Source organism: Drosophila ficusphila, unplaced genomic scaffold, assembly GCF_018152265.1.
Source record: "Drosophila ficusphila isolate 14025-0441.05 unplaced genomic scaffold, ASM1815226v1 contig_106, whole genome shotgun sequence".
NCBI classification, from domain to species: Eukaryota; Metazoa; Arthropoda; class Insecta; order Diptera; family Drosophilidae; genus Drosophila; species Drosophila ficusphila.
Window position 1 is genome coordinate 6,341,033 of NW_025063993.1, and position 25,786 is coordinate 6,366,818.

The window sequence follows — 25,786 nt, forward strand, 5'->3', positions numbered from 1 at the left end:
TTTAGTTTGCTTAATATAAAGTTCTGAAATAAATCAATTTTAAATAAGCTTACATTTTTAGATAATATATCAAAAAAAAAAAATAAAAAAAATTTAATTTTTTTCATGAACAATCTATTTTCAATTTTTAATCAATCACTCGCTTAAAATCTAAGCTTTTTAATGAATACAAAAATACGTTTATTGCATTTTTTTTTTAATTAATGAGTTAACATAATAAATAACATTTTTATGATTGAGTTTTAAAAAATGTAATTTTTTTTAATGAATAAGATATTCTATTTTCAATTTTTAATTAATCACTCGCTTAAAAGCTACAGAAACTTGTTTGGCGGAAACAGTATTTTTAACTGAATGGGTCCCGGTTGGTATATTTTAGCTCACCAGATCTGGCCACACAACACTCTAGCATTAACCACAATGGCGAATACATCAAGTACCGGCGTTGGTAAGAAATAAAATTGATAAATTAACGTTTTGGCAGCGAACAAACGCGATCCTCACGTGCCTGCAAGTATTGGCCATCCGTTTTCCGCACTTCCAGCCACCCGGCGCCGATTTTTCCTCCGTAAAGAGCGTGAAAAGCGAACCGCAATGTGTGTGTGTGTGAAAATCGGGGGGAAAAAGAAGACGAGAAAGCAAGGGCGAAAGACGAAAGCCGATAAAAGCGAAACGGGCGAATGGATATTTTTTTGCGGGCAGGCCACGCCGCTCTTGCAATTTTCTTTGGCCGCTTTTCCGTTTGGAAAAACTCCGCTGCAATTTCGCGTCGTGACTTGACATTTTCCGAAATATTGCCCCGCACTCCACCCTCTCTCCTTCTGTCTCTGTCTCACTCGCACACTCTTCTTCTTGCCTTCCTACTTTTGAGTTTTTTTTTTGCACACTTGCGTTTTGCAAGCTCCCTTCTTTTTCTAATTAAATTAGCTGCAAATTACATTTGCTTGGATTGTTTTTGCAAATGCAGAAATTATGTTTCTTCGGCCCCCCCGCCGACACACCCTTCCGCCGCCCTGTGTTTTTGATTTCTACTCATTCGCACTTTTTTTTGTGTGTTCTCTGCACGAAAATGCGTGCAAAGTCACACGGGCGAAAACAAAAACAACACAAGACGCAAAGCGCAAACAACAACAAGACGGACCCATATGACCCCACACTGAGAGAAAATGTATAACAAAATAAAACCTACATATTCTGCTTCCTTCAAAATTCTGTATAGTCTACTAAATTTTAAACTAAGATTTTTTAAACTTCTTTACACACGCCATTATCAAAAGAACAAATATTTTTATGTTTGATTATGCTAACAAACGTAAGGTTTGTTTGCTTATCAATAAACTGCGCGACTTGATATTTTTTATTTAATAGCTCATAACTTTACTGATAATGTGGCCTTTTCTCGGTGCATCAAGAAAATAATAGGCCGCTAACACATTTAATGACCGTATTTATATTACAGTTCCTAAGCAAAAATCCATTGACATTGATTTCTCACCTCTTTCTTTTTCACTTTGCAGTGGTGCCACGAAATTTCCGCTTACTGGAGGAGCTGGATCAGGGCCAGAAGGGCGTGGGCGATGGCACCATATCGTGGGGACTGGAGAATGACGACGACATGACGCTCACCTACTGGATCGGCATGATCATCGGTCCGCCTAGAGTAAGTTTCCACTCCGATCGAAGTAGTTGATGGTGCTTCCAAGCTTTTCTGTATGCTACGTCACTAGATAAGCCCAATTTATCAGTACTTTCGGTAGGATTATTGACATTTTATCGCTTAGGTTGCGTAAAACTCGGAAATTCCGTATCTTTTGAGTTTTTTTTATTATTTAGTTAGAGAGATGGAAAGTTGGCCATATTTACATTTGATTAGCATCTTTCTGATGCAACTCATTGTCAGGTGTTTTCGGTGCCAAATTACTTTATGGTACGCGATAGGAAGTTCTAATTGGTTTATGTCTTGAAATGTTGATTTTATTTCATAGTTGAGAAACAGTTTAATATTTAAATGTCGATCTGAAGTTGTTTTGAAAAGTTCGATATTAAGAAAGCTGATCCACCACAAAAGTTAATTAGAAATTTCTTCATCTTATAACAAATAATTAATCAAAATGGCTTTCTTCGTAATTTCTTACAAGAAAACGGAAAAGGAAACTAAATTTGCATTTATTTTTTGTATAGTCTAGGAGTGTTGCGCGCGCCGCCGCATGAATCATTGAGGAGTTAGGGTGGAAGGGTCTCCGAACAGAGCCCCAACACGGTTTTAGTTGCAGTAGCAGTAGAAAAATATAAAGCGTACGAAAATGGTTGCCTGACTCATCGGCACTCTGGCCCGTAATTGCATACAGTATTTAGCGTATAATCGAGACTTATTAAATGGTAATTTTGGAATTTCTTGTGCTTACAGACACCATTCGAGAATCGAATGTATTCACTAAAGATTGAGTGCGGCGAACGTTATCCGGATGAGCCACCGACGCTCAGGTTTTTAACTAAAGTAAACATTAACTGCATTAACCAGAACAATGGAGTGGTGAGTAAACCAATGGGATTGCGTGTTGAACGACAAATGTATGCTAATGGTTTTATTGAATTTCCCACAGGTTGATCATAGATCAGTTCAGATGTTGGCCAGGTGGAGTCGTGAGTACACTATAAAAACGATGCTGCAGGAAATCCGTAGGATTATGACCATGAAAGAGAACCTGAAGCTGGCACAGCCGCCAGAAGGAAGCTGTTTTTAGTCGACAAACATCCGTTAGCAACACCAGCAGCAGCTGCAGCAGCAACGACTGCAACTACAGCGGGAGCAACCGTCACATTCAATAATAGCAGGAAACCCCCATCAGTCAAAGTCCAAGACCAAGGTCCTCACATTCGCGGAAGAGATTGTGTGCCGGCTGCTCCTTCGAGTTGCTCTTGGCGGCAGCGAATGATTATAATGAACGTAATAAAGATCGAGTGCGGTTATTGTGGCAAGAACAACAACCAAATGCAAGCTATACTATAAGTAAAGGGAACAGCAGCGAAAAATGCGATAGAAGCGTCACTATGAAAAGGTCGTCGTCGTCCCTTCCGTCATGAACTATGTCATCGTGTTTGGTTACTTTACTTCTACTTCAGTCCCAACAAACAACTTCTTTAATAGGAAATAAAACATCAGCAAGAGAAACAAGTAAATGCCTACGAGAAAGATGCAAAAAAATCAGTTTATAAATTCAACTCAGCAAGTAAAAACTAAAGTCGAAAAGCAACGCATGAAAATGATAAAGTTTAAATGAGATCACAGCTTAAGAGTCGAGATCTTTGAAAAGAGAAGCGTAATTATTGTTTTTGCCTAAACTAAAAATTTATTAATTATATACATAAAGCAAAATATATATTAATTTAAATAAAACAACAAACAACATGTCGAACGGAATTTTTGTAGACGGCGCCAGTACGAAAGTTTTTTATTGAGGAAGCAGATTCTTTCGTTGATTTTTTTTATTTTTTTCTATATCTTCCTCCCGAATCGCTTGGGACGAGAGACGCGATTTATAATCATTGAAAGTGGAAATTATAGATATATATAGAAACACACAAACACACTAAGCCGATGAGGAAATCGAGTGGACAGAATGATAAACGATGATTAAAATAATACTTTAATTTAAGCTTCTAAATAAAACAATTAATCCAATAAAAATAGTAAAAGTGGAGAAGATAAGTCGTCTCTTATAAGGGAAAATTCCTATATAAATGGCGACATGTATTCCACATGTTTTTCTCCGAGAAATAATTAAGGGTCCTGCATTAAAATTTAAAAAACTTTCGGTATTCGGTATTTGTTGTAAAGGGGTAATTTAAAATGGGTTTTAAAAACATTGATTATAACTTCCTAAAGTTGTAATCATTTTTGCATCTATGAAATTTTAAAAGGAATATGCTGTCCGTCTCTCTGAAATGATTTTCCAACAATCATTTCCGTTTATTTGTCAATCGTTTATTTTTTAAATACATAATTGAATTATCCATGCTATACACAATCAATGTTATATTATCCATCATTTATTTTGCTAGGCTCTGGTAGTTTCTTTAGCTTTTATCCCCCTCTTAATCCGATCTGTTCTTCGTTTGGTATTGGCATGACCAAGGTGTTATAGATTTAGCTAGTTTTATTTGGATCGTATCGTTGGCTCTCGCAAATTGCATAGTTCTTGTGTTTTTATTTTCGTGGAGAGAGAACATTGACTTGGTGGTTGCGGATGCTGTTTTTTGTGTGTTTGGTTTTGCTTAAAATTGATTTATCTTTATTAGTCGGTAAAGCCGCGATAACACTGCAATTCTTCACACCATCAAAATCAAATTCAAACATTCTACTTCTCCTTGGGCACGAACACGATCTTTCGCGACTTGAGCGATGACCACTTGTGTCGCTTAATGTAATACGAGATGACGGTCAGGAAGCCGAGGATGCCGATCACCTTGATCAACAGCTGCTTGCGGTCATCGTGCTCCGGCTCGGAGGTCCACTTCAGGAAAGTGGCCACATCCTTGGCCAGCTGGCTCTGCGTCGGCGGTGTGCCGTCCTCGTACTCAATGACCTAAAAAAAACATATATCCATTAAAATAAACAATATAGGAAACCATTAAGTAATCTGATAGACAACCCACCTCGTTGTACAACACCTGGGCCATGGAAATGGCACCTCCCGGGAAGTACGGGTTGAAGTACTGGCCCTCGCGCAGGACCACTCCGGCAGGAGCATCATGGTAGCCCGTGAGCAGCGAGAAGATGTAGTCCTCTCCGCCCTTGCGCGCCGACACGATGTAGCTCAGATCCGGTGGATAAGCACCGTTGTTGGCAGCACGGGCCGCCTCCTCGTTGGGATAAGGCGACGGGAAGTAGTCCGAAAGCTTGCCGGGGCGAGTGTAGTAGTTGCCGGTGTCATCGGGACCATCCTTGACCTATTCGCCGGACAAGTAAATTAGTAAATAACTATTTAAATAATGGAACACTTTTCAAGACTAACCGTGATCTGCTCGGCTTCAGCCTTGGCCTCGGCTTCGGTGTGGCTGACACCAACCAGGTTGCGGTAGGCAATGTATTGCATCGAGTGGCAAGCGGAGCACACCTGCTTGTACACCTCGTAGCCGCGACGAACGCTGAAAAATGAATAAAAATCGAATTGGATATTAACAGTATCTAACAGTATAACAGTATAACAGTAGGGGATATATAGGGTCTTAGCTGGGAAAAGTTATCAATAAATATACTCCAAGAAAGCCTTTGAAATATTTACGTAGAAAAACTAATAATGTCAATCAAACTTCTGAAATACCTATGTACATACATACGAATCTATCTATGAGGAACATAAAAATTGTTTACCAATTTAAATTAAAATTGCATATTGATTGAAGAATAATATGCGCCAATTCAGACCTTCTTAAAAGTTTTAAAACGCTCACAGTGGTTTTTAGTTGTGTTCTTAAGATCTTATTGGAGTTTAGCCGGTGAGTTTCCTTCAATAATCCTTACCTCTGGTGGTCCAGGGCGTCGAAGAGGCCCTTGTGGGACCAGGGCTGTGCGGGGGCGTGCACCTCACCGCCGGAGGCCTGCACGGATTGTTCCAGCGCGAAGAGGAGGGCTCCTACTCCGCCGGTAATCGCTCCCACAGCTCCGATCAGCTGTTTGCCGAATGCACACACACACGAACATCCGCACACAGTCACCGAGAAGCAAACGCGTTTTGAGGTTAGGGCCGCTCGGGTATTATGAAATGCCAACTGGGGAACTGGGATTCCTGACTTGCAAACTTACCTTCTTGTTGTTACTTGCCCAACTTCCGGCAGAGGAGAGGTTCTTCGCCTGCAAGGAAATAAAATACGGTTTAAGTTTCTCGGTCGGCAAAGGAGAGTACGAATTTTCGCACGGAGTTACATAATTGAGGTGTTCGGTTCGTATCTTTGCAGCGGGCAACCCAAAAGATTAGGTATCCCGGATGTTATGCACTTTTCAATTCATTTAAGCTGTTTATCATTTCGTATCCTCGGATGGAGTTGTATTATTTGCGGTTTTTCTCCATTTGACAAGACTTTTTTCGAGATGGTCGCTGGGCATGGAAAATTTGGCTTCGTAGCTCCCGATCTTTACCTGCTGCAGGTTGAGTGCTGGCGCGGATTTCAGCAATCTCAAGCCATGGAATCGTCCCAATGCTGCCATGGTGGCCGGAGTTGTAATTTCTGCGTCGTCTGGTCGTGTAAAGGAAACTCTTTGGGGCAGCCAATCGCCAATCGAATCTTTCAGTTCCACTGGCACTACGTCTTCCTCTTCTTCGGGGCTCTCTCAATCGCGGAGGTGGTGGGCAGATGTTTACTCGCTCTCTTCTTTTCCACTCGCCGATGCGAGGGTTTTATCGGTAAGGGCGATAGTAGGTATTTTTAATTAAATAATATTTAAATTATTACTATTTATACATATTTATATATTTATATTATATATTAGTTTTAAGAACATTAGTTTTTAGTATAGGTTATAATCGTAAAATCAAATGTATTTAAATTAATTTTGTATCTTATCTCATAAAGATTTATAAAACTCAAGAATTCCTAATTGTCCAACTCGAACCACTTGTTGGTTTTAAGATGAATCTAATTTTTAACAACCACCTGTATGATTTTTTACAAAACATCTGTTCAGTTAATTTAAAAACTTTGCAGAACTTTGGGGGCAGTACGTTATTTTTAAAAGTCCCAATATGGTGTTCATGAGAACTTCCAAGATGCTTTATTATTCTTGTAATTTTACAACGCAAATGTTTATCAAAAATGGTTTGTAAAAACAATATTTCGTTGTATTTTTTTTTTTAAATTTACAACTAAATTAAACACATTCTATGTTTTTTGATTTGGTATTTTCCAATTGGGATGTTCTACCGATGAATACAGTTTTTCGCTAGTCTGGCAACTCTCTCGTTTGTTTTTCTTTCGATTTTCGCACTCCCCACTTATCGATAACAGCTGACTACCCGTCGGTTAATCATTCGCAAAAAAAACCTAGCAACGCATAAACAAATGCGAAGAAAAACCCCATATATTGATTTCCACTAAGTGCGAACAGCGCAAAAAGTGGTTAATTATTCGAACTCGACAAGGAACAAAGCAGAGAGAGGCAGAATCATTATCATAATGCCGCAGGATGAGGGAAATACCGGAACAACGGCTCAGCTCGATGACGAAATCGAGAATGTGCGTGTGGTGGTGCGGACAAGGCCCATGGATAAAAATGAATTGTCCGCCGGAGCGCTAAGTGCAATTTCGGTGGATAAAATCAATCGGGCCATTACAGTGATGAAGCCTAATGCCACGGCCAATGAACCACCGAAAACATACTACTTTGATAACGTTTTCGATGGCGGGTCCAATCAAATGGATCTCTATGTGGACACCGCTCGACCCATTGTGGACAAGGTTCTGGAAGGCTACAATGGCACCATTCTGGCCTACGGACAAACGGGCACGGGAAAAACCTATACCATGTCCGGAAATCCCGATTCCCCGCAGACAAAGGGCATTATTCCAAATGCATTTGCCCATATCTTTGGGCATATTGCAAAGGCCAAGGAAAACCAGAAGTTTCTGGTGCGAGTCAGTTATATGGAGATATATAACGAGGAGGTGCGGGATCTGCTCGGAAAGGATGTCGGCAAAAGCCTTGAGGTTAAGGAAAGACCCGATATTGGAGTCTTTGTCAAGGATCTCAGCGGTTATGTGGTGCACAACGCCGATGATCTGGAGAATATTATGCGATTGGGAAATAAAAACCGAGCTGTGGGAGCCACCAAGATGAATCAGGAGAGTTCCAGATCCCATGCCATTTTCTCAATAACTGTGGAGAGAAGTGAGCTGGCGGAAGGAGGAGCGCAACATGTGCGGATGGGAAAACTACAGTTGGTGGACCTTGCCGGTTCCGAAAGGCAGTCCAAAACTCAGGCCAGTGGACAGAGACTGAAGGAAGCCACAAAGATCAATCTTTCACTCTCGGTTCTGGGAAATGTCATCAGTGCTTTGGTTGATGGAAAGAGCACGCATATTCCATACAGGAACTCCAAGCTTACCCGACTCCTACAGGATTCCCTGGGTGGCAATTCCAAGACCGTGATGTGTGCCACCATTAGTCCAGCGGACAGCAACTATATGGAAACCATATCCACTTTGCGCTATGCCAGTCGTGCTAAGAACATCCAGAATCGCATGCACATCAACGAAGAACCCAAGGATGCTTTGTTGCGTCACTTTCAGGAGGAAATTGCACGGCTACGAAAGCAGCTGGAGGAGGGCAGCAGCTTGGAGGAGGAGCCGCCGAGCTCCGAGGAAGAAGAGGACACAGCTGATGATGAGCTGGAGGCTCCCCTGGAGATTGAAATGGAATCTTCTACAGTCCAAGCCCCTGAAAAGAAACCAAAGAAGAAGCGAGAGAAAACCGACGCTGAGAAAGAGGAACTGGCTCAGCGTAAAAACGAACACCAGAAGGAAATCGAGCACGCTAAAACGGAGCAGGAAACGCTTCGCAATAAACTGGTCTCCTTGGAGGGAAAAATCCTCGTAGGCGGTGAGAATCTTTTAGAGAAGGCCCAAACCCAGGAGATGCTGCTTGAGCAATCCATTGCTGAGCTGGAAAAACATGAAAAATCCGAGGAGGCACTGAAGCAGACCCTACAGCAAAAGGCCACCGAAAGAATCGACATTGAGGAGCGGTATTCCACGCTGCAAGATGCAAGCACTGGCATCACGAAAAAGATACATCGGGTGATGCAAATGTTGATGGGAGTAAAATCGGAGCTAGCAGATCAGCAGCAGGAGCACCAGCGTGAGAAGGAGGGGATCTACGAGAACATAAGAAGCCTGTCCAGAGAATTGGCGCTCTGTGAACTGGTATTGAATTCCTATGTTCCGAAGGAGTACCAATCGATGATTAATCAGTATACCCACTGGAACGAGGACATCGGCGAGTGGCAGCTTAAGTGTGTGGCCTACACAGGAAACAATATGAGGAAACACATTTCAGCTCACAAGACCAGTGGCAAGGAACCGGACTTCCTGGATCTATCGCATGTGTATCTTAGCTATAACACCGATGGAGTGTCCAATCCTCTGCGCTCCAAATCCGCAAGACCAAGGACTTCGGGAGTTCCGCGACCAACAACAGCCAGGCGATATTGAAGTGAATTTTGGAAGGGCAATCGCCTGCTAGTCCAGCTGCACATCCTCAGCGGTCTGCGCGTCCAATTTTGGTTTCTGCTCCTGCTTATCCTGATTTTCTACATCCTCAAGTTCATTTGCTCAGCGAATTTCCTTTTTGTTAAGCGTTAGTTTTTGTTGAATTATTGTTTAGGACATATTTTTATGCTTAGGTTGAACAACGGTGCAGTACATTTACAACTGTGTTTGTAATTTTAATTTTTAGCTTATGCTTATTTTTTAATACTTATAACTAAGTAGCAGATTTTACTCGAATAGGCACAAACATAAGGTATTACTGATGTGCTCTTGGCTTTTAAATAAACATATAATGATACTCACTGAAACTTTTTCTGTTTTTCTGGGCAAACAATTAAGTCCGATTAATAAAGGTAACAAATATTACAGATCACTATAATATAATCATAAAGTTTCCCTTTAAAGCAGGCTATAAGCTTTTATCACTCAAAAGAATCAAAACTGACATTTAGAACGAGGTCGTTCATGTTGGTTCCATAGTGTAGCGGTTATCACGTCTGCTTTACACGCAGAAGGTCTCCGGTTCGATCCCGGATGGAACCAAGTGGATTTTTTTTTAAGTTTTTTTTTTTTTATTTGTTAATAAGTTTGAAGTGTAGCAAATACTATTCAACTGAAAAAATACTGTGGTGCCCCCTCCAATAAGATGGATACAAAGTAAAGATTTTCTGAGCCATTTTTTTCTAGAAAACGAAAAACAAGTATGTATATTAAAGAAATATAATTACAAATAGAAAGAGTTAATTTCTTATAAAGTAACTAAAAAATAAAAAAATCTATTTTCCACCTGGTTCCATCCGGGATTGAACCGGAGACCTTCTGCGTGTAAAGCAGACGTGATAACCGCTACACTATGGAACCAGTTGCGTCACTGCCAGCCACAAAGTCATCTCCAAAGTTCTAACTCAAGACTACACAGAATGATTCTAAAGAGCAACGGGTATATGGTATTAAAAAGAATTCTGAAATCTGGATTGCTGGTGATTAAAAAGTAAAATAAACCCAGGAATGTGAAAGCAGGGAATGTCGCGAATTTGCATATTAAGTTGAGCAGATGCCTGGATTCAACCGATAAATAATAATATCATAATAAAATGTCCTTTCTTTTTCAGTTTAATTTGTTGGCAGCTCGACCATTCGCTTCGCTTAAATTCCTTCCGCTCAGGTGTTATTTTGGTAGCGGATTACTCATTGCACCTGGAGTGGATGCGACTGTTTGTTCAGGTAAATCAGCGATAAGAAATCCAAACGGTACTTTTTCCTACTATTTATCCACGAAGTTTCGCTAATTTCCGAGCCAGTTTTAAGGTACCCAAATTAATCAGTCTAAAAGCATTTCCGCCATATTTTGGGGTCTTATCGCAGCACGTTTTGTTTGCTCGTTTGGTTGGGAGTAAAGATTTGAGGGCGGAGTTCCACTTGAAACCGATAGCGGAGTAGACGTCACGAATAACTGTTCAATTTACATATGCACATGAAAATCAATTCGCAAAGTGTGAGAGAGTTCCGTTGCCAAGTGAAAAAGATCGGAGTGGAAAAAGCAATGAGAGTATCGAGAGCAAGGTGAAATTACTCACTCACCGGTGGCTAATTGAGTGAGAAAGAAAGAGTCGATCACTGGACTACAAAAGAACAGTTTCATGATAAGAGGCATAGAACGCGTTCAAAATGTTCTGAGCTTATATAAATATTTTGGAATTTACTAGGTATTTTTCATTTAGGTTTCCAAATAATATAATTTTTGTAAATTTAAGTCAGAATATGATTGCAAGAATTTTCTGAATTGCTTAGGGTAATATCACCTTCTTTTCGTGTATGTTCTTATCACACTTTTATGTAGTCTAGTGTAAGTTGAGTGGTTGCTCTCGTACTTTCTGCGGACAGACCGAACCGATAACCGCCCTCTTCTCTTGAGTTGAGTGAAAATCCACTGTTTCCGAGCGATCGTAAAACTCTTCGGCTTTGGATCCACCATATCAGTCTCTCCGCTGCTCATCGTTGAAACGGAAGGAAAATCTGTCTTGCGTGTTGAACTCAAGTTTTTAATTCGTTGTTATCTTTTCAATTTCACTTGGATGTGCAATTGCCGACGCTAAAAATACGTCCAACATACATGAAATAAAGAGAATCGCGCAACGCTCAGTTTAAATAATAATATTAAAAAAAAAACGCCACGTTCTCGCGTTCTACAAAACTCTCCCATAAAACACTCAAGCAGCACATTACATATATTCGACCACGCTGTATAATTAGTTACTTGCCGCTGATATTTCAAACAAGCCGCATAGCAACAAAATCCCCAATGATCTAAAGTGCCACAAAAGTTTAAATCGAAAGAAACGTGTGTCGAGTTCCCAAGAACCACTATTAAACCAATCGAGTAGAGAGTGAAATCCGGAAAAAGTTATATACACCTTACTCAGTGCGTTTCCAATGTAGCCCTTCATGGATAATTAACACGAGAGCGTTGTGTGACTATATAGCAATATCGTGTTAAAGCAATATTTCGCAGTGGCTGAATTTAGCAGCGATCCAACAAATAGTGCCCCCCAATCGTCTCAACAAACCAGCGAATTTCTCCCATTTGTCAGCGCGGAATTTGCCTGAGTCACGAGCCATTTCAATTTTCCGGTGAGTTGTCCTCGCTCTCGATCTCATTCCGAACCCGAGTCGGTAGAAGAGTGCTGAACTCGGGTGTTAAGTGTTAACTGTTAGTAAAAACAGTGCCATTGTATCATTACTGACCTCGACAGTGGCGGATACAGGGGGGGCGATAGGGGCGATCGCCCCCCTCAGCTTCTGAAAAAAGGTGCTTCACTGGCGTGAACTTCGGAAACCTGCGTGTTACAGCGTGTCGCCAGTCCTTCCTTGCCCTACTTCTTCCCTTGTCTATCGCTCCTCCTAAGACTAACTAGCCTAGCATTGCTACATACGCATTCCGAAATCAGTATTCACATCGAGAGAGTTATAGAAAAGTTTTTAAAAAGAGGGAAAAGAATAATGGAATTCGCCATTTAGATTAAAATTAATTAATTTATTTGTACAGAGTGTTTTGAATAAAACTGCGTATAATTTTTGATTATTTGCCACCTGCTACTTGCATTGTTTAAAAAAAAATTTTGATCGCCCCCCCCCAGGCAGATACCTGTATCCGCCCCTGGACCTCGAAATGCCACGGCAAAAAATCGGAAACGAGTCGCAATATCTGTTTACCGACAAAAATAGGGTCAACATATTGCGATTGTCTGGGTGGTTTTTTTCCAATTAATGGGTACGGAAGACAAGGGAGGATTATCAGGGAATTTTGCACCTAAAGATGAGTCGCAATAGGGGTGGCTGTCCTTTGAGTGACTTGAGTTCAACCACCAAGTTGTCTATTTTGAGGAATCATTTCACTCATCAGTTTGAACTTAAATTAGTTTGAATTTTAGATAACCCAAATATTGAACCACAGATTTTAATGATATTTTAAGAATGGATGGCGTGATACATCATAAAAATAATTTTATATTTGTGGAAAACTATTTTGCAATGTCTCATGCTTTTTTAAAAACCATTCTGTATTCTAAAATTAAAATGAATAGCGTCATAAAAAGCCGAAGTCAAAGTATTTGGAACATATTTTTATTGTTTTCTTTGTGTATTGTAAAAATATTTTTCACTTAATTTTTTTTAAAATTCATATATATTTTATACAGTTGTTGTTTTGTTCATTCACCTTTTGTTTTTTGAGAACAACATTTTTCAGTAAAAAAAGAAATAATTTTTATGCTCACTGTAGTCTTATCTAAGTTCATAGGGGAAATCCCCATGGTGGCGCCTATATTTAGCACGCTTGTCGTCTCCCCAGTTCCACTGATTAAGTTCCGCGAATGTCTTCGCTATCGGTTATCGGCCAGACTTCACCCTGAAGTTGAGTCATCCGTTAAATAACAACTTGGTCATATAATTCCGGTATCTGTCCATGCGGAATCGCAGAAGGATCACATGGGTGTCGGGCAGACCGTCGACATTTGTGAAGACCCAGTAAACAGAGCTCCACGCGATCTATTTACTGAACTTTGGCGGGAGTTTGCCAAATAAACATGTCGTATAAAAATTAAGACATAGGGGAGCCAAAAATACATCGCTCTTGACGTATTTACGTAGATTGTCCGACCGTTTTAGTGCCTTTTCCGCTGAAACATCAGCTATCTCCAGAAGATAACACTTTTTGCACAAGATGAGTTGTGGGCAATCCAAACATATCAAAGTCTGTACCAGTTTAGTTCAAGCTTCACCACCAAGCAGTTCGGTTTGGCCACTAAGCAAAGTTCATAAAAAGTTCATTGAAAAGTAAACCTCCACAAAATGAAAACCTTGCGTACAAGTACGTTTTTGTTCGCTTAAATAAAAGTAAGAGTTCAACCTCAAAAGCCAATGGCCTAGAATACAAACTCCATAAAAAAGACCAAGAAGAAACTTCTCGAATTACCTTTAAAAAAAAACGATCGCCGGGGAGAAGGGGGATTTTTGCCGCCTAGCAACAAGTTTTTGTCTCTGTTCCACTGAGCATGCGCGGCTCATTTCAATGGATATTCTTCCCAGTCTCTTCGTCTTGGGCAAACAAATAAAAGGCAATACAAACTATTAAAGCAAGAAGAGGGGCAGGTCTTTCCCAGAAGTTGCCAGGCGGCCTGGCCTCTCCTGATCTCACGTTCTCATGTTTCCACAGCCCCAGACAAATGAGGTCAAAATCCTTGAGGTTCTTGTCCTTACTGGCTAAGCATACAGTAGAGACTCCCTAACTCTGACTGGAGTGCGACATATTCAGTAGGTTAATAAGTTTCTTCTTACTTAAGAAGTTAGGGGATTTTCGAATTCAAAAAGATATATGAAAATGTTAATGCGTTTTAATTAAAGAGCTCCTTTCTTCTAATTTTTGGTAAGTTTTAAGGATAGATTTTTCACTGTATCTGAGTTCAACACGGAATGCAGACAGTAAAAGAAGAAGAACAGGAAAGCAGAATGATGAATCAGTATGAATAAAGCGAAGAAGACCCTTTAGGCTCTTCTAAATCTTCATTTATTTCTCTCACACCGATTACTAAGAGCTTTGATATTGACCGACAATTGTCAATAGAATTTCTTAGGAAAATACAAACAGATAGAGATTAATCAAGGTTATCCCCCGCCATTTAATTTACCCTCTAGTTATGTGAGTGCCTGTGTGTCTTATGTTCAAACAAACTTGTCGCCATTTCAATTCATTTCAATTGAGAGCAAGCCCCCAAGAATTTTTGATTGACCCCAAAAACAGACTCTTATCAATTTGCTGAGCGAAGAAAGTGAAATGAACTAGAAAGCGTAGAGACCAATTGAGTAAGAGAGATGGCAGAGTGCCTCACAATTTTCATGGGAAAACCATTTTCAACTGCGCACTGAAATGCAGCTCAATTAAATGTCAATTTTAATTGTAAAACTGTAGCCAAGCGGAAACACGTTTGCCTGTCAGTTAGCAGTTTGCATGGACAAGTGCAAAATGCGCAAATAAATCAGCCATAAAAGCCATAAATAAATCTGACCAATAAACCTTGCTGAGTTAACCCCAGACCTCACGTTCTCCGACCTCCGATCGCGCTTCTTTGCCAGAGATAACTGCAAAGCTATGGTATATAACATATAGTGCATGTAACACCTGTCAGTCCGCCGAGAACCCAATCGAAGAACCCCTTCCTCTAAAATGGCGGCCAAGTTCAATAGAACTTTTGATCGCTGAAAACGAAGCGTCGCAAAACGAAGCTAGAGCGGATTTTCCCAACTACAAAATACCCAATGCTAAAGATTGTTTGAAATGTATATATTCCCATAAGTCCAAAATATTTTCAATAAATTATTATTATCTTTTATATCTATTGGCAACAGATGAAAGTTCAAAAAAATCATTCAAAGTATTTGTATATATTTAATGGTTGGTAAATTCCCATTCAATATTGAGTCATTTTATAAGCCAGTGCTAAAATATTTAGTGTCATACCTCAATATGTGGGATTCTAATGACATCTTACTAATTTCTTTAATTAAGATGATCTAGATAATTTCTTCAAATTATAAAGGAAGATAAAAACGCCCACCTGCACCAAAAATACCACATACCCGTGAATTTTTCTGATAGCGGGTATGGAAATTTTGCACGATTTTCCCGCCTTCGTCGGTTGGCTAGAAAAACCCGAGAGACCCGAAAGACAAAAAGCCGAGTGTCGAAAAAGCACGGTCAGTTTCGGTGGCAACGTCAAGGCATTCGCACGATCCAAACAGATACAGGGCGATCGGGCCAAGAGATTGACGTAAAGGAGATTCCGCTGTATCTTCAAGATACTTATTCAGTGCAGATTTTTCCGGTTTACGGGGCATACAAACAATTTTAGCACAAATTAAGTCGCAGTCCCCAACAAATTTCCAGATAATTGCAGTTGATTCGAAAGCAAAATAGATTTTGGTAAGTGACTTATTAATAGGGGTAAACAAACTTATCAACCGTGGGGGTTCCTTCAAATAACCAGTTGTGGTTGCATCAGAATTAATAAGCTGATTAATAATTAAGAGATTAAAACAGTTATATTGTATCTCTTAAGCTCTTTGCGCTATTGACAATTCAACAACAAAATGGTGGCTGAAGAAAAACAAATATTAAAAATAAAAAGAAAATTAGAAAACACACTTGTTAAGAAAAATAAATAAAACAAACTCACGTAAAATAAATACAAAACCAAAAGCCAAATAATGCGGATCTTATATAAAGTCAACCCTATTAAATAGTCAACCCTATTTACAGGAAGTTATACCATGAGCTTATATCATTTCCCCTGGGAAAGCAAATTTGTAAGTAGACAATGAAAACGCTTTTAATATGCGTGACTTTTCATGAATTTCAAATAGTCAAAGCGATTGCAAGTTATGAAAATTCTATTCTACGCCGATTCCATCCTCTACCTATTAGCATATACTAATTACAAATTTCCCGAACCAGCCCCTAGCTAATCGAATATAAATATATATAGAATTGTTGCCTTATTTAAACTGATTAAATCAGCAGACTTAACGCATCATTCACAACTCAGTTGCGATCAGCTGGATGAGTCGTTAGCATCTTGATTATCATTCGATTGGAGCGTGTTGGATCGGATCAGCTGAGATGAGTGAACTCTCGGTAGTATCTAATGGAATACTACGCCTTTGGGTATTTATAAGATGTGGATCACGTTCAGTCGCCACCATAAATTCCCCTTCTCAAATTGAATAACCTGTCTCGTCCACGTGCGGACCATAGAAACTCTGCCCGACTCCCCGGATTCCCAAGTTCCAGACGCGGCGCTTTGTGTTTTTTTTTTTTCGCCTGTCTGACAGTAGTCTAAACACTGGACAAGGGCTCCATTCCGAAAAAGTGCAATCCCACAAAAGATACAGTATCTGCACTGGGGGAACGCAGCTCCAGAAAGGGTCTCTGAATTTAGAAAAAATCATTTGGGAAATTGTTATTAAACTATACCTTTCTAAGCAGTTATCAAACAATTTAAGAATTGTAAAAACAACTTACCAGTCCTAGGGAAGTGAATTAATAAACCATATTAAAAAAGAATTAATTCCTACAATATCACCATTTGATACTTATATTAAACTGATTTTGAGGAACTTATTTCTTTGCTTAGAGCTACCTTTTTTAATCTCAGTGTAGGCCTTCCGCAGTGCGGCGCTGTCTGGCATTACAAAACAGGCGCATTTGGTTTGCTGACTTCCAACTTAGTTGCGCGGCATCAGTTTACACGGCACTCACTCCAGACTTTGACTCGGATATGGGGCTTATCAAATCGGCGGCGTTGTCAACTGGATAGCGACGCGTGGCATCGCCCGACTTAGCAGTTTTTTTTTTATTACCTTACCTCAATTGACTGCCATGGAAAGCACACACCCGTCCAAAATAATTATGCAGCGTTAACAATTCGTGGGCATTCATTGAGTGATTCCCACCATCGGGGGGAGTGAATAAACTTGGTTAGCAATCCGCTCCGGAAAGCATTTATTTCCCGGATCACTCACGTGGCACGTTTAGAAATGGAACTACTGAACGCCACATGTGGTGTTCGGAATTCTGCGAAAGATTATGAATTTGTTGTGGAATTATATATTGCAGACAGAAGAATAATGTATTCTAAGTATGTGGGTTGGTTTCAAGTGTTTACTTAGCTGGAATATTTTCAATAGATGAACAAAAGGAATTATAGAATGCCATCAAAAGTTTCCATTGGCAATGGTAATCAATATTAATCAAGCAAGTATTTGAAATTGCCAAACATACTTTTAAAGAGATTATATTGCGTGATGGAAACTTTTTATTTGCTTTCCTATTTTTTTACACATTTTCATAAAGAATGCGCGTTAACTTGATGTGTTCACCTAATTCATAAATTCTCCAACTAATGTGGGATTTTATTGTTGCCAAAGTGTAAAAATATTTTATAACCACAAATGATGATAGAGATTAGAACATTTAAAGTGTTTTCAGGAAATTTCCCTATTTTATGGAAAGATTTGCTTAGGCTAGACTATAATTTATCTTATCTGAGTGAACTACATTGGATTCAGCTGATTGAACTTACGTTCTTAATATGCCAAAAGCTAGACATGCATATCTAAATATTGAACTAATAAATACGCTGGCAATCTTATCAATATTTTCCCCTCGACGACAGCAAAAGTTAAGCTCGATTCGGTTCTGGCATGTGTAAATTATTTACCCGAGACTAAGTTTTGATTGATCAACTGGCAAATGGTTGTAAATGCATACGATAATTTTGTCAGGGCTATGAAAACAGTGTCACTATCTAGTTCAGTAGCGCACATAGCGAATTTATATGGATACATATAGCATGTATCTAGAAAACAAAACAACTGTGTTTGCTTAGCTATAATGATAATAGCGTTAATCAAGTTAAGTGAGTTAAATGAGCTACAAAGACGTCAGTGAGATCTCACAACTTTTTCTTGGCTTTATGCTTCCCAAACCATTTTAGATCCTCCGTTTGTTTTTAGCTTTCCTGGAACGCGAAGCTAATTTCTTACGTCAGTAGAAGTTTTTTCTGAACTTGTGAGTTGGATCAGCGGGTTACTATATAGTATATAGACATTTTGACAGCCTTGCGGCCTTCCATGAGGGCAAGTCAATTAAGTTCTGTTATGGATTACCTTAAATAAGTTTAAAAATATAAACTTATTTCATTGATGCCATCGATTGATGTGCTGGGGCTGACTCTTTTCACTTCAGGTTGATTGCTGTTTATTTTCACAGCGATCTGAAATGGAAATGAGTGAAATGAAAGAATTTCCGTTGGTACTGTTGCTATTTTCTGAGTTTATTGCAAATCAATTGTTTACACTGGGCCTTGAAGTCATTGATTATAGTTTCACGCCCACTGATTAGTCACACAATTAAAAGCGTTACTTTATTTAAAGCATTCCTAACAAGTGATTAACATTTTTAACTAAGTGCTAGTAGAATAATTGGCTTGGCAGTAAAATTGTTTCAGATGAAACAGAGCTCTTAAAATTGTGTCGCACTAAACAATTTAAATTTGCATTGCAATAAATATATTCTTACCGGGCTATTAAAGCTGTTTTACAAAAACAACTTTGTTGCCAGGTTATCAAACTTATCGTTCAAGTTAAATGACCTAACTGTGGAAATTTTACGACTTGAACATTCTGAAAGGGAATTGTTACTGGGAATACAGTTCTTACGTATTTATTTTAATTACTTAATTAATTAACTCCCCAGACATCATTACAATCTATTTGCCATTAAAAAATTCCAATTCTTTTTTAAAAAATATTATTCTCAATTGAGACGATTAAGGGGTAAGACAACTGCCACTTATTGTGGTGAAAAGTGTGAGGGATAAGCTCATTAAATATGGAAATAGTTATTGATAGGTTTCTGAGAACTCAATTACGAACTTTCCCGACTCCAACAAAGACCACCAACCAATTAGCGATCATATATCATATCGTGTATCCAGTAATTGCCATGATCAACATTTTATGACAAATAAGCCAATAATAATAAGCGCGTGCGCCTGCTCAGCGTTGTCCCATTGAATCCAATGTAAACAAAGGCACTCCAGACTCATTTCTGAATGTCGGCAGAAATCAGACAAATCACGAGATGTGCCACCAATTGGGAAAATAAACAAAGAACCGAATTAATAAAACGTTTCTCCAGTGTTCGAGAAAATGTTTGAGTTATTGGCGCCTTTTAATTATGGAAAATTCAATACTAATCTAACCAAAATTTATATTTCCATTTCTTGCAGTTCTTCAAATGGGTTGACTTGTGATATTGCAGCTTCCTGGACCCGGGAAACAAAAGGTAAGACTCTTTACTTTTTAATTAATTGCTTACATATGTTAAAGCTATTAAATTGCGCACGCAAATATCGATTTAACTTTTGAGCAATAAATATTCAAGAATCTTTATATCGAAAAAGCCAGAGAATTATAGGATTTAATCAGGGAAAACAATCTAGAAACTCACATCGGAATAAATGTTTAATTGTATGAGCCTGCCGACTGATTGATGTTAATAACAATCAGATCTGTTCAAAAATTCGCAAGCAAAACACAATTTTTCGATGCTTTTGATACTGTTTGGAATTCTTCCCCACGTGCCAAATGTACACAATAATATTGTTTACCCCCGACTAGTACAGGTTTAATTTGGAATTTCCGAATGGAATTTAAAATTTACATTAGCGATTGTGAAAGATCTTCAATGGGCTGGAATTGGCTTTGAAATTGTAATATTTATAGAGGCGGAGCAATTTGGTTGCTGTAATCATAATGTTGTTTATTAATTAACTAAGGACAAACCCCAAGACAAGCTAAATAAACTGATTGAAACTTTTCCGTTGTTTCTGCTCCAAGATCCCTAACAATCGTGGGGATTATTTTATTATGTAGATTTCTGTGCGGGATCTCAAGAACAGGTGAACACCTGCTTATCTTTTTTAGCGCAGATCTAACCAGCTGCTGCTTGGCCATAAAGCAATTTCAGCCACTCAAGTACTTTCCGAGCCATAAAACTAATTTATAAGTTTTACAAATGCTTTAATTTGTTTACTCCACTCGGGACTCGCCAAAAAGGAATTTCCTTTGCCAAAATTAGCGAAAGTGTGAAATAAACATTTGGATTATGGGATCTTCAGGGAAAGTGTGTAAATATTGGAAATGGTTCAAGGTCCAAGTATCATTGGAAGATTCCGGTATGGGATATAATATTTAATGAGCATGTAGTAATAAAGGCAATGAGAACACAAATCATCGAACATGTTTGTTGTTGTGAGTTATTGAGTAAATATTTACACTAATGAATGGGTGTTATTTGGCATAAATAAATATTCCATCAAGACGTCATATCACTTGATATATGATCAACTTGTGCGTAGTTTCCAATTCATCAACTTGTTTGTTTTCTCTTGCAGGGATACAAATTGAACCTCAAAAGACATAGCCAAGCTCCACAAAACCCACCGCCAGCCATTTAAGCCACATAAAGTCAATAGTCAGCGAACTTTAACCACCTGGAAACCGTTGGAATCTCTGCTTGAAAGCAGCGCACCACCCATGAACCACTCGGCCGAAGCGCTCGACAGCGTGGCCACCGAAATCAGCACCTCTTTCTGCACCACCAGCACCACCATCCAGCCACAGAACCACCTGCACACTGGCCACCTGATTGCCCACCGTCTTGGCCACTCCTACGCAGCTCGCGCCGATCACAATTATTCGGGTTAAATTGCTTTAACAAAACAAATAGGGAATCTGAACTTTGGAATATCGATTCTTGGATCGTTTTTGAGAAGCATCGTTTTTTTGGATCATCTTTCTTAAGCTTCAAGACGGCCGGCACAATGTTGAAAGTCGTTGGTGCATCGTGGCAAAAAACGCGGATAGGGACCTACATCCTCATCGGTGCTGGTCTCCTGGTCATCGGAGCCTTCTTCATTGGATACATGGAGCGGCCGGAGTACGATGGCACCTATTGTGCCACCGCTCTGTGGACCAAGCAGGTCGGCTTCCAAATTGAAAACTGGAAGCAGCAGAACGATCTGGTCAACATTCCCACTGGAGTAGGCAGGATTTGCTACAAGAACTCGGTTTACGAAAATGGGTGAGTTTCCCAAAAGGAAAATACGGAAAATAGAGATACGAGCCCTATAACTTTTCATTAATATTTTTAGATGGGCTCAAATTGAGGTGGAGACGCAAAGAACTTATCCTGATTGGGTTCAAGCTTATGCTGCTGGAATGCTAGAGGGTTCCCTAACTTGGAGAAACATCTACAATCAGTGGTCCAAGTAAGATTTATCTTTCTGATTTGTATCTTAAAGTTATTAATAATCTTATTATTTATTAGTACCATTTCCTCTTCTTGCGAGCGGGATGAGAGCACCCAGAAGTTCTGCAGTTGGCTGAGGGAACTCTTGACTTCGAACTACAACCGCCTGAAGAGGCAAACGGACAAGGCCGAAAACGATCACTACTGGCATCAGTTGCACTTGTTCATCACCCAGTTGGAGGGTCTGGAAACTGGTTACAAGCGAGGAGCCACTCGAGCACGTTCCGATCTGGAGGAGGAGATACCATTTTCCGATTTCCTGCTGATGAATGCCGCTGCCGATCTCCAGGATCTGAAGATCTACTATGAGAACTATGTGCTGCCCAACACTACAGTGGGAACTGAGGAATCGGGAACCGATCAGCCGAAGAACTTCTTCCTGCCAAGTGCTTCCATGCTGACGAAGATTGTCCAGGAGGAGGATTCTCCGCAGACACTCCAATTGCTATTTGGTCACAGTACGGCAGGCAGCTACTCCTCCATGTTGAGGATCCAGAAGCGCTACAAGTTCCACTACCACTTCTCACCGAAGCTGAGGAGCAACACGGTGCCCGGTGTGGATATCACATTCACTGGTTACCCCGGCATCCTGGGATCCACTGACGACTTCTACATGATCAAGGGACGTCATCTGCATGCGATCGTGGGAGGAGTGGGCATCAAGAACGAGAATCTGGCGCTGTGGAAATCGGTGGATCCCAAGAAGATGGTTCCCTTGGTGGCGCGTGTGATGGCGGCCAATCGTATCTCACAGAGTCGTCAAACGTGGGCCAGTGCAATGAGCAAGCATCCAATCACCGGAGCCAAGCAATGGATCACCGTGGACCTGAACAAGCTGAAGGCCCAGGATAACCTCTATAACGTTTTGGAGGGCGATGACAAGCATGACGATGCCGCAGTTACGGTGAACGAGAAGGATCGGACGGCCATTCAGCAGCGTCACGATCAGCTGAAGGATATGGTTTGGATTGCCGAGCAGCTGCCGGGCAGTTTGACCAAGAAGGATGTGACTCAGGGATTTCTGGTGCCCGGCAACTCCTCCTGGCTGGCCAACGGAGTGCCGTACCACAAGAGTGTCCTCGAGCTGAGCGGTGTGAACTACAGCGAGGATCAGCAGCTGACGGCCGCCGACGAGGAGGAGCTGACGAACCTCGAGGCGGTGGACAAGTACCTGAGGACCCACGGCTTCCGTGGAGATCTGCTGGGCAGCCAGGAGTCGATTGCCTATGGCAACATAGATCTGAAGTTGTTCTCCTACAATGCTCGCTTGGGAAAGAGCGATTTCCACGCCTTCGCTGGCCCGATTTTCCTGCGATTCCAGCACGTCCAACCGAGAGCTTTGGATGACGAGGAAAAGGACGGTGTTCCACCATCTGCCTCCATGGGCGATGAAAGACTCAGTGTGAGCATCGAGGATGCGGATAGTCTGGCGGAAATGGAACTCATCACCGAACGGCGACCGGTGCGAAATGATATGAGGGCCATTGCGATGAGGAAGATCGGCAGCGGACCCTTCAAGTGGTCGCAGATGAGTCCCGTGGAAGAGGGCGGTGGTCACGAAGGACATCCCGATGAGTGGAACTTTGACAAGGTCTCCCCCAAGTGGGCGTGGTAGGCGCTAAAAGGAGAAAACTGAGGAGTTTTTAACCCGTAGAACCCAATCGAATTTGTACCCCGAAACCCACCTCCATCCATCTGAAAACTGGAAAGCAATGATTGCCTTAGATTCAGTAATTAGTGTCTCGTCTTCTGTGTCTCGTATAATTGTGTGTTCCTAGTTGGTACATATCTTTCGTCCATAGTCTTTTAGTGTGTACTGTACTTATGTGCGTCCTGCGTGTCCCATCAATCGTCAATTGTTGTCTTCCAGTTATTGAACTTTTAATTTCCCCTAGGTCTTTTGTAAATTAGCAACCAAATTGTAAACCTATTTTTTAGCAGCAAATTTTTGTACTTTTAGTAACTTAATAAAAAAGAATACACAAGGAAAACAAGAAAAACTAAACAGATTTTGTTTTATTTTAAACTATTATTTGTTAAACAATATTACGTAGAATAGAATAGGAGATATCCTTTGAAATAAGTTTAAATTTTGTTTAATGATTTGGTTACAATTTGATTAAAGTTCTTGTTTAGCAAAGTCAAAAACCCCCCAAGAATACACAGCCAAAGCTTTTTGATAAGCTTTCAGAATAAAAATGTTGAACTGGAAATTTGTTGGTAAGTGTAAAGTAGTGTTTTATTTTTAATGTCTAATTTATACAGTTTTGAGAAGCAATTTAATTATAAACATAGGATTGTGTATACTTCAGTCTTTCTATAATTTCTCTAACTACAAATTATACAGCATTTTTAAAACGTTTTTACATTTTTTAAAGATAAATGTCTAAATATGTGAATTTATATTAAGTTGACGGTAATTTTGCGATTACTTGTTAGCTTTTTCTTCAAGGCCAACTCCGATTGGGGTTCGTTTTATAGGCCAGCAACGGTTGGCCAATCACCATTGGCCACACCCCCTTACTGACTTTCCATTGGCTACGATGCGTAAGCTCCTCCTCGCTAATCAACTTCATGGCTAAATAATTTATTTACTTATTAAATTAAATAAAATAATTTTATTATAACTATTATTATTTTGTTACTATTATTTTATTATTATTAATTTATGGACCGACGTAGCTTCTAAACTGATTTTTAGTATCTGTCTAAAAGAACAAACTTCTAACGCCTGTACCTTTTTTTTTAACTTTTTTCTCATTTGACACTGCTCTTCCAAGTCCTGTCTCAATTACACTCCTATTCTTCGAAGCGTGAGGACGAAGGACCGCAATAAAGTACGAGAGGGGACTTGTCAAAAACAATTCGTAGGAGAGCCCCGCACCAATTACCGAACTCAAATAGATCTATTTCGAAATTCAATTTGCTTTCGCAGCTTGCATCCCGGGCAGCCAACAAACGAGGCCAATTACTTTAAAATATTTCGTTGAGCAAACTTGGTCGACAACTTTCAAAAAACAAAAAGAAAGTAGCAAAGAGGAAAAGAGGTTCGTTTCTTTTGTCTTGGTCGGAAATAAAGAGCTGGCAACAGGCTAAGAAGGAAAAAAGGGAAGAAGCTGTGCGGGGTTCTAAGAATAAAACAGAAATCCCTTTTATGCTTTGATTATGGTAATTTTGCGATTTGTTTTCATTGCACTGAAACATGCAATTTTCCTATATATATGTGTCGGCTATATACATATATATTATGCACTAGCAAGACGCTGGTATGCAACTTCTTAGCTTGACAAAGACCAAGCCAAAGAGTCGCAATTTGCATAAGTTGTGCCAACGAACAAGTCGGAGTACACTTCAAAAAATCTTAAAATTTAATCCTAAGAAACTTACTTAGGTGCAATTAAAAATTGTTGATGTTATATAAAAAAAAAAATATAAAAAAATTCACTTGATCGCAGTCGGTAGGATTCGAACCTACGCTCCCAGAGGGAATCTGATTTCTAGTCAGACGCCTTAACCGCTCGGCCACGACTGCTTGATATTTGGACGGGAGAAACAGTTGTATTTGTACCACTATATTCCACATACGACCTGACACATATTCTAGTGAGTTTTGTATTTCTAAAAGATAGTTTGCACAAATGGTTTTATTTTTGGTAGCTTTGCTTATTGCTTTAATCATATTTTTAATTTGTTGGTCTATTTTTAACTCTATCTATTGTGATTGGTTTTGTTTAATTTGGAAATTTTGATAAGATATGTCTTACGATTCTTTTTATAAGGTAGTCTGCTTTGTGTGAAAACGAGTTTCGTTCATCCATTAAAAGTTTATGTATGTTAAATGGTCAAAGTTTATGTATGTTAATGGGCCAAAAGAGCATAAATTTCCTTTTTTGTTGTGTTAAATATACAAAAGAGAATTCATATGTTAAGTATAAAAATAAAAAATGTTTTGGTATGGGAACAGTTTATTCTGTACGTATAAATTCGTATTATATTTTAAATGTGAATTATTTGACATAACAATAAGGCAGAACTTTAAATAAGTTTGTATTTTAGCCAAGCCTGAAAGTTTTTGTAAACTAATTTGTCTAT

At 39.6% G+C, this 25,786-nt stretch overlaps 5 protein-coding genes and 3 non-coding genes across 9 annotated transcripts; 5 read left to right on the plus strand and 3 right to left on the minus strand.

Annotated features, from left to right (window-relative positions):
- Window positions 1-374: 374 nt before the first annotated feature.
- On the plus strand, window positions 375-3,409 carry LOC108089023 (ubiquitin-conjugating enzyme E2 variant 1). Its single transcript, XM_017187108.2, has 4 exons — window positions 375-448; window positions 1,518-1,660; window positions 2,408-2,533; window positions 2,604-3,409. Exons 1-4 carry the CDS (start codon window positions 421-423, stop codon window positions 2,742-2,744), a joined length of 438 nt encoding a protein of 145 aa, XP_017042597.1. The 5' UTR covers window positions 375-420; the 3' UTR covers window positions 2,745-3,409.
- A 522-nt stretch (window positions 3,410-3,931) lies between these two features.
- On the minus strand, window positions 3,932-6,336 carry LOC108089021 (cytochrome c1, heme protein, mitochondrial). Its single transcript, XM_017187106.1, has 6 exons — window positions 6,140-6,336; window positions 5,807-5,854; window positions 5,525-5,673; window positions 5,016-5,148; window positions 4,657-4,950; window positions 3,932-4,586 (listed from the first exon to the last, which is right to left on the minus strand). Exons 1-6 carry the CDS (start codon window positions 6,206-6,208, stop codon window positions 4,359-4,361), a joined length of 921 nt encoding a protein of 306 aa, XP_017042595.1. The 5' UTR covers window positions 6,209-6,336; the 3' UTR covers window positions 3,932-4,358.
- A 660-nt stretch (window positions 6,337-6,996) lies between these two features.
- Window positions 6,997-9,572, plus strand: LOC108089020 (kinesin-like protein KIF3A). The gene has a single exon (XM_017187105.2). It carries the CDS (start codon window positions 7,174-7,176, stop codon window positions 9,205-9,207), a length of 2,034 nt encoding a protein of 677 aa, XP_017042594.1. The 5' UTR covers window positions 6,997-7,173; the 3' UTR covers window positions 9,208-9,572.
- Window positions 9,573-9,734: 162 nt separating this feature from the next.
- On the plus strand, window positions 9,735-9,807 carry Trnav-uac. The gene has a single exon. It is a non-coding gene; the product is annotated as a tRNA-Val (tRNA).
- Window positions 9,808-10,052: 245 nt separating this feature from the next.
- Trnav-uac lies at window positions 10,053-10,125 on the minus strand. Its single transcript has one exon. It is a non-coding gene; the product is annotated as a tRNA-Val (tRNA).
- A 1,130-nt stretch (window positions 10,126-11,255) lies between these two features.
- On the plus strand, window positions 11,256-21,116 carry LOC108089044. Of its 2 annotated transcripts, none has more exons than XM_017187150.2 (3): window positions 11,256-11,895; window positions 19,611-19,666; window positions 20,778-21,116. In XM_017187150.2, the coding sequence occupies exon 3, from the start codon at window positions 20,920-20,922 to the stop codon at window positions 21,088-21,090; it is 171 nt and encodes a 56-aa protein (XP_017042639.2). In that variant the 5' UTR covers window positions 11,256-11,895; window positions 19,611-19,666; window positions 20,778-20,919; the 3' UTR covers window positions 21,091-21,116. The 2 variants fall into 2 exon arrangements, with proteins under 2 accessions (XP_017042639.2, XP_017042640.2); XM_017187151.2 differs by lacking the exon at window positions 11,256-11,895 and adding an exon at window positions 15,404-15,742.
- A 90-nt stretch (window positions 21,117-21,206) lies between these two features.
- LOC122319700 (putative phospholipase B-like lamina ancestor) lies at window positions 21,207-23,699 on the plus strand. Its single transcript, XM_043207835.1, has 3 exons — window positions 21,207-21,466; window positions 21,537-21,653; window positions 21,713-23,699. The coding sequence occupies exons 1-3, from the start codon at window positions 21,207-21,209 to the stop codon at window positions 23,307-23,309; spliced, it is 1,974 nt and encodes a 657-aa protein (XP_043063770.1). The 3' UTR covers window positions 23,310-23,699.
- A 1,445-nt stretch (window positions 23,700-25,144) lies between these two features.
- On the minus strand, window positions 25,145-25,226 carry Trnas-aga. Its single transcript has one exon. It is a non-coding gene; the product is annotated as a tRNA-Ser (tRNA).
- Between the last annotated feature and the right edge of the window lie 560 nt (window positions 25,227-25,786).

Bases quoted from the DNA above. Each gene is read 5' to 3' on its own strand.
- LOC108089021 (XM_017187106.1), bottom strand. From the start codon at position 6,208: ATGGCAGCATTGGGACGATTCCATGGCTTGAGATTGCTGAAATCCGCG. The intron at 5,674-5,806 runs GTAAGTTTGCAA...TTCGGCAAACAG, and splicing joins GGGCAAGTAACAACAAGAAG to CTGATCGGAGCTGTGGGAGC. The intron at 5,149-5,524 runs GTAAGGATTATT...TTCATTTTTCAG, and splicing joins GACGCCCTGGACCACCAGAG to CGTTCGTCGCGGCTACGAGG.
- LOC122319700 (XM_043207835.1), top strand. From the start codon at position 21,207: ATGTTGAAAGTCGTTGGTGCATCGTGGCAAAAAACGCGGATAGGGACC. The intron at 21,467-21,536 runs GTGAGTTTCCCA...TAATATTTTTAG, and splicing joins AACTCGGTTTACGAAAATGG to ATGGGCTCAAATTGAGGTGG. The intron at 21,654-21,712 runs GTAAGATTTATC...ATTATTTATTAG, and splicing joins ATCTACAATCAGTGGTCCAA to TACCATTTCCTCTTCTTGCG.
- LOC108089020 (XM_017187105.2), top strand. From the start codon at position 7,174: ATGCCGCAGGATGAGGGAAATACCGGAACAACGGCTCAGCTCGATGAC.
- LOC108089044 (XM_017187150.2), top strand. From the start codon at position 20,920: ATGAACCACTCGGCCGAAGCGCTCGACAGCGTGGCCACCGAAATCAGC.
- LOC108089023 (XM_017187108.2), top strand. From the start codon at position 421: ATGGCGAATACATCAAGTACCGGCGTTG. The intron at 1,661-2,407 runs GTAAGTTTCCAC...TTGTGCTTACAG, and splicing joins TGATCATCGGTCCGCCTAGA to ACACCATTCGAGAATCGAAT. The intron at 2,534-2,603 runs GTGAGTAAACCA...AATTTCCCACAG, and splicing joins TTAACCAGAACAATGGAGTG to GTTGATCATAGATCAGTTCA.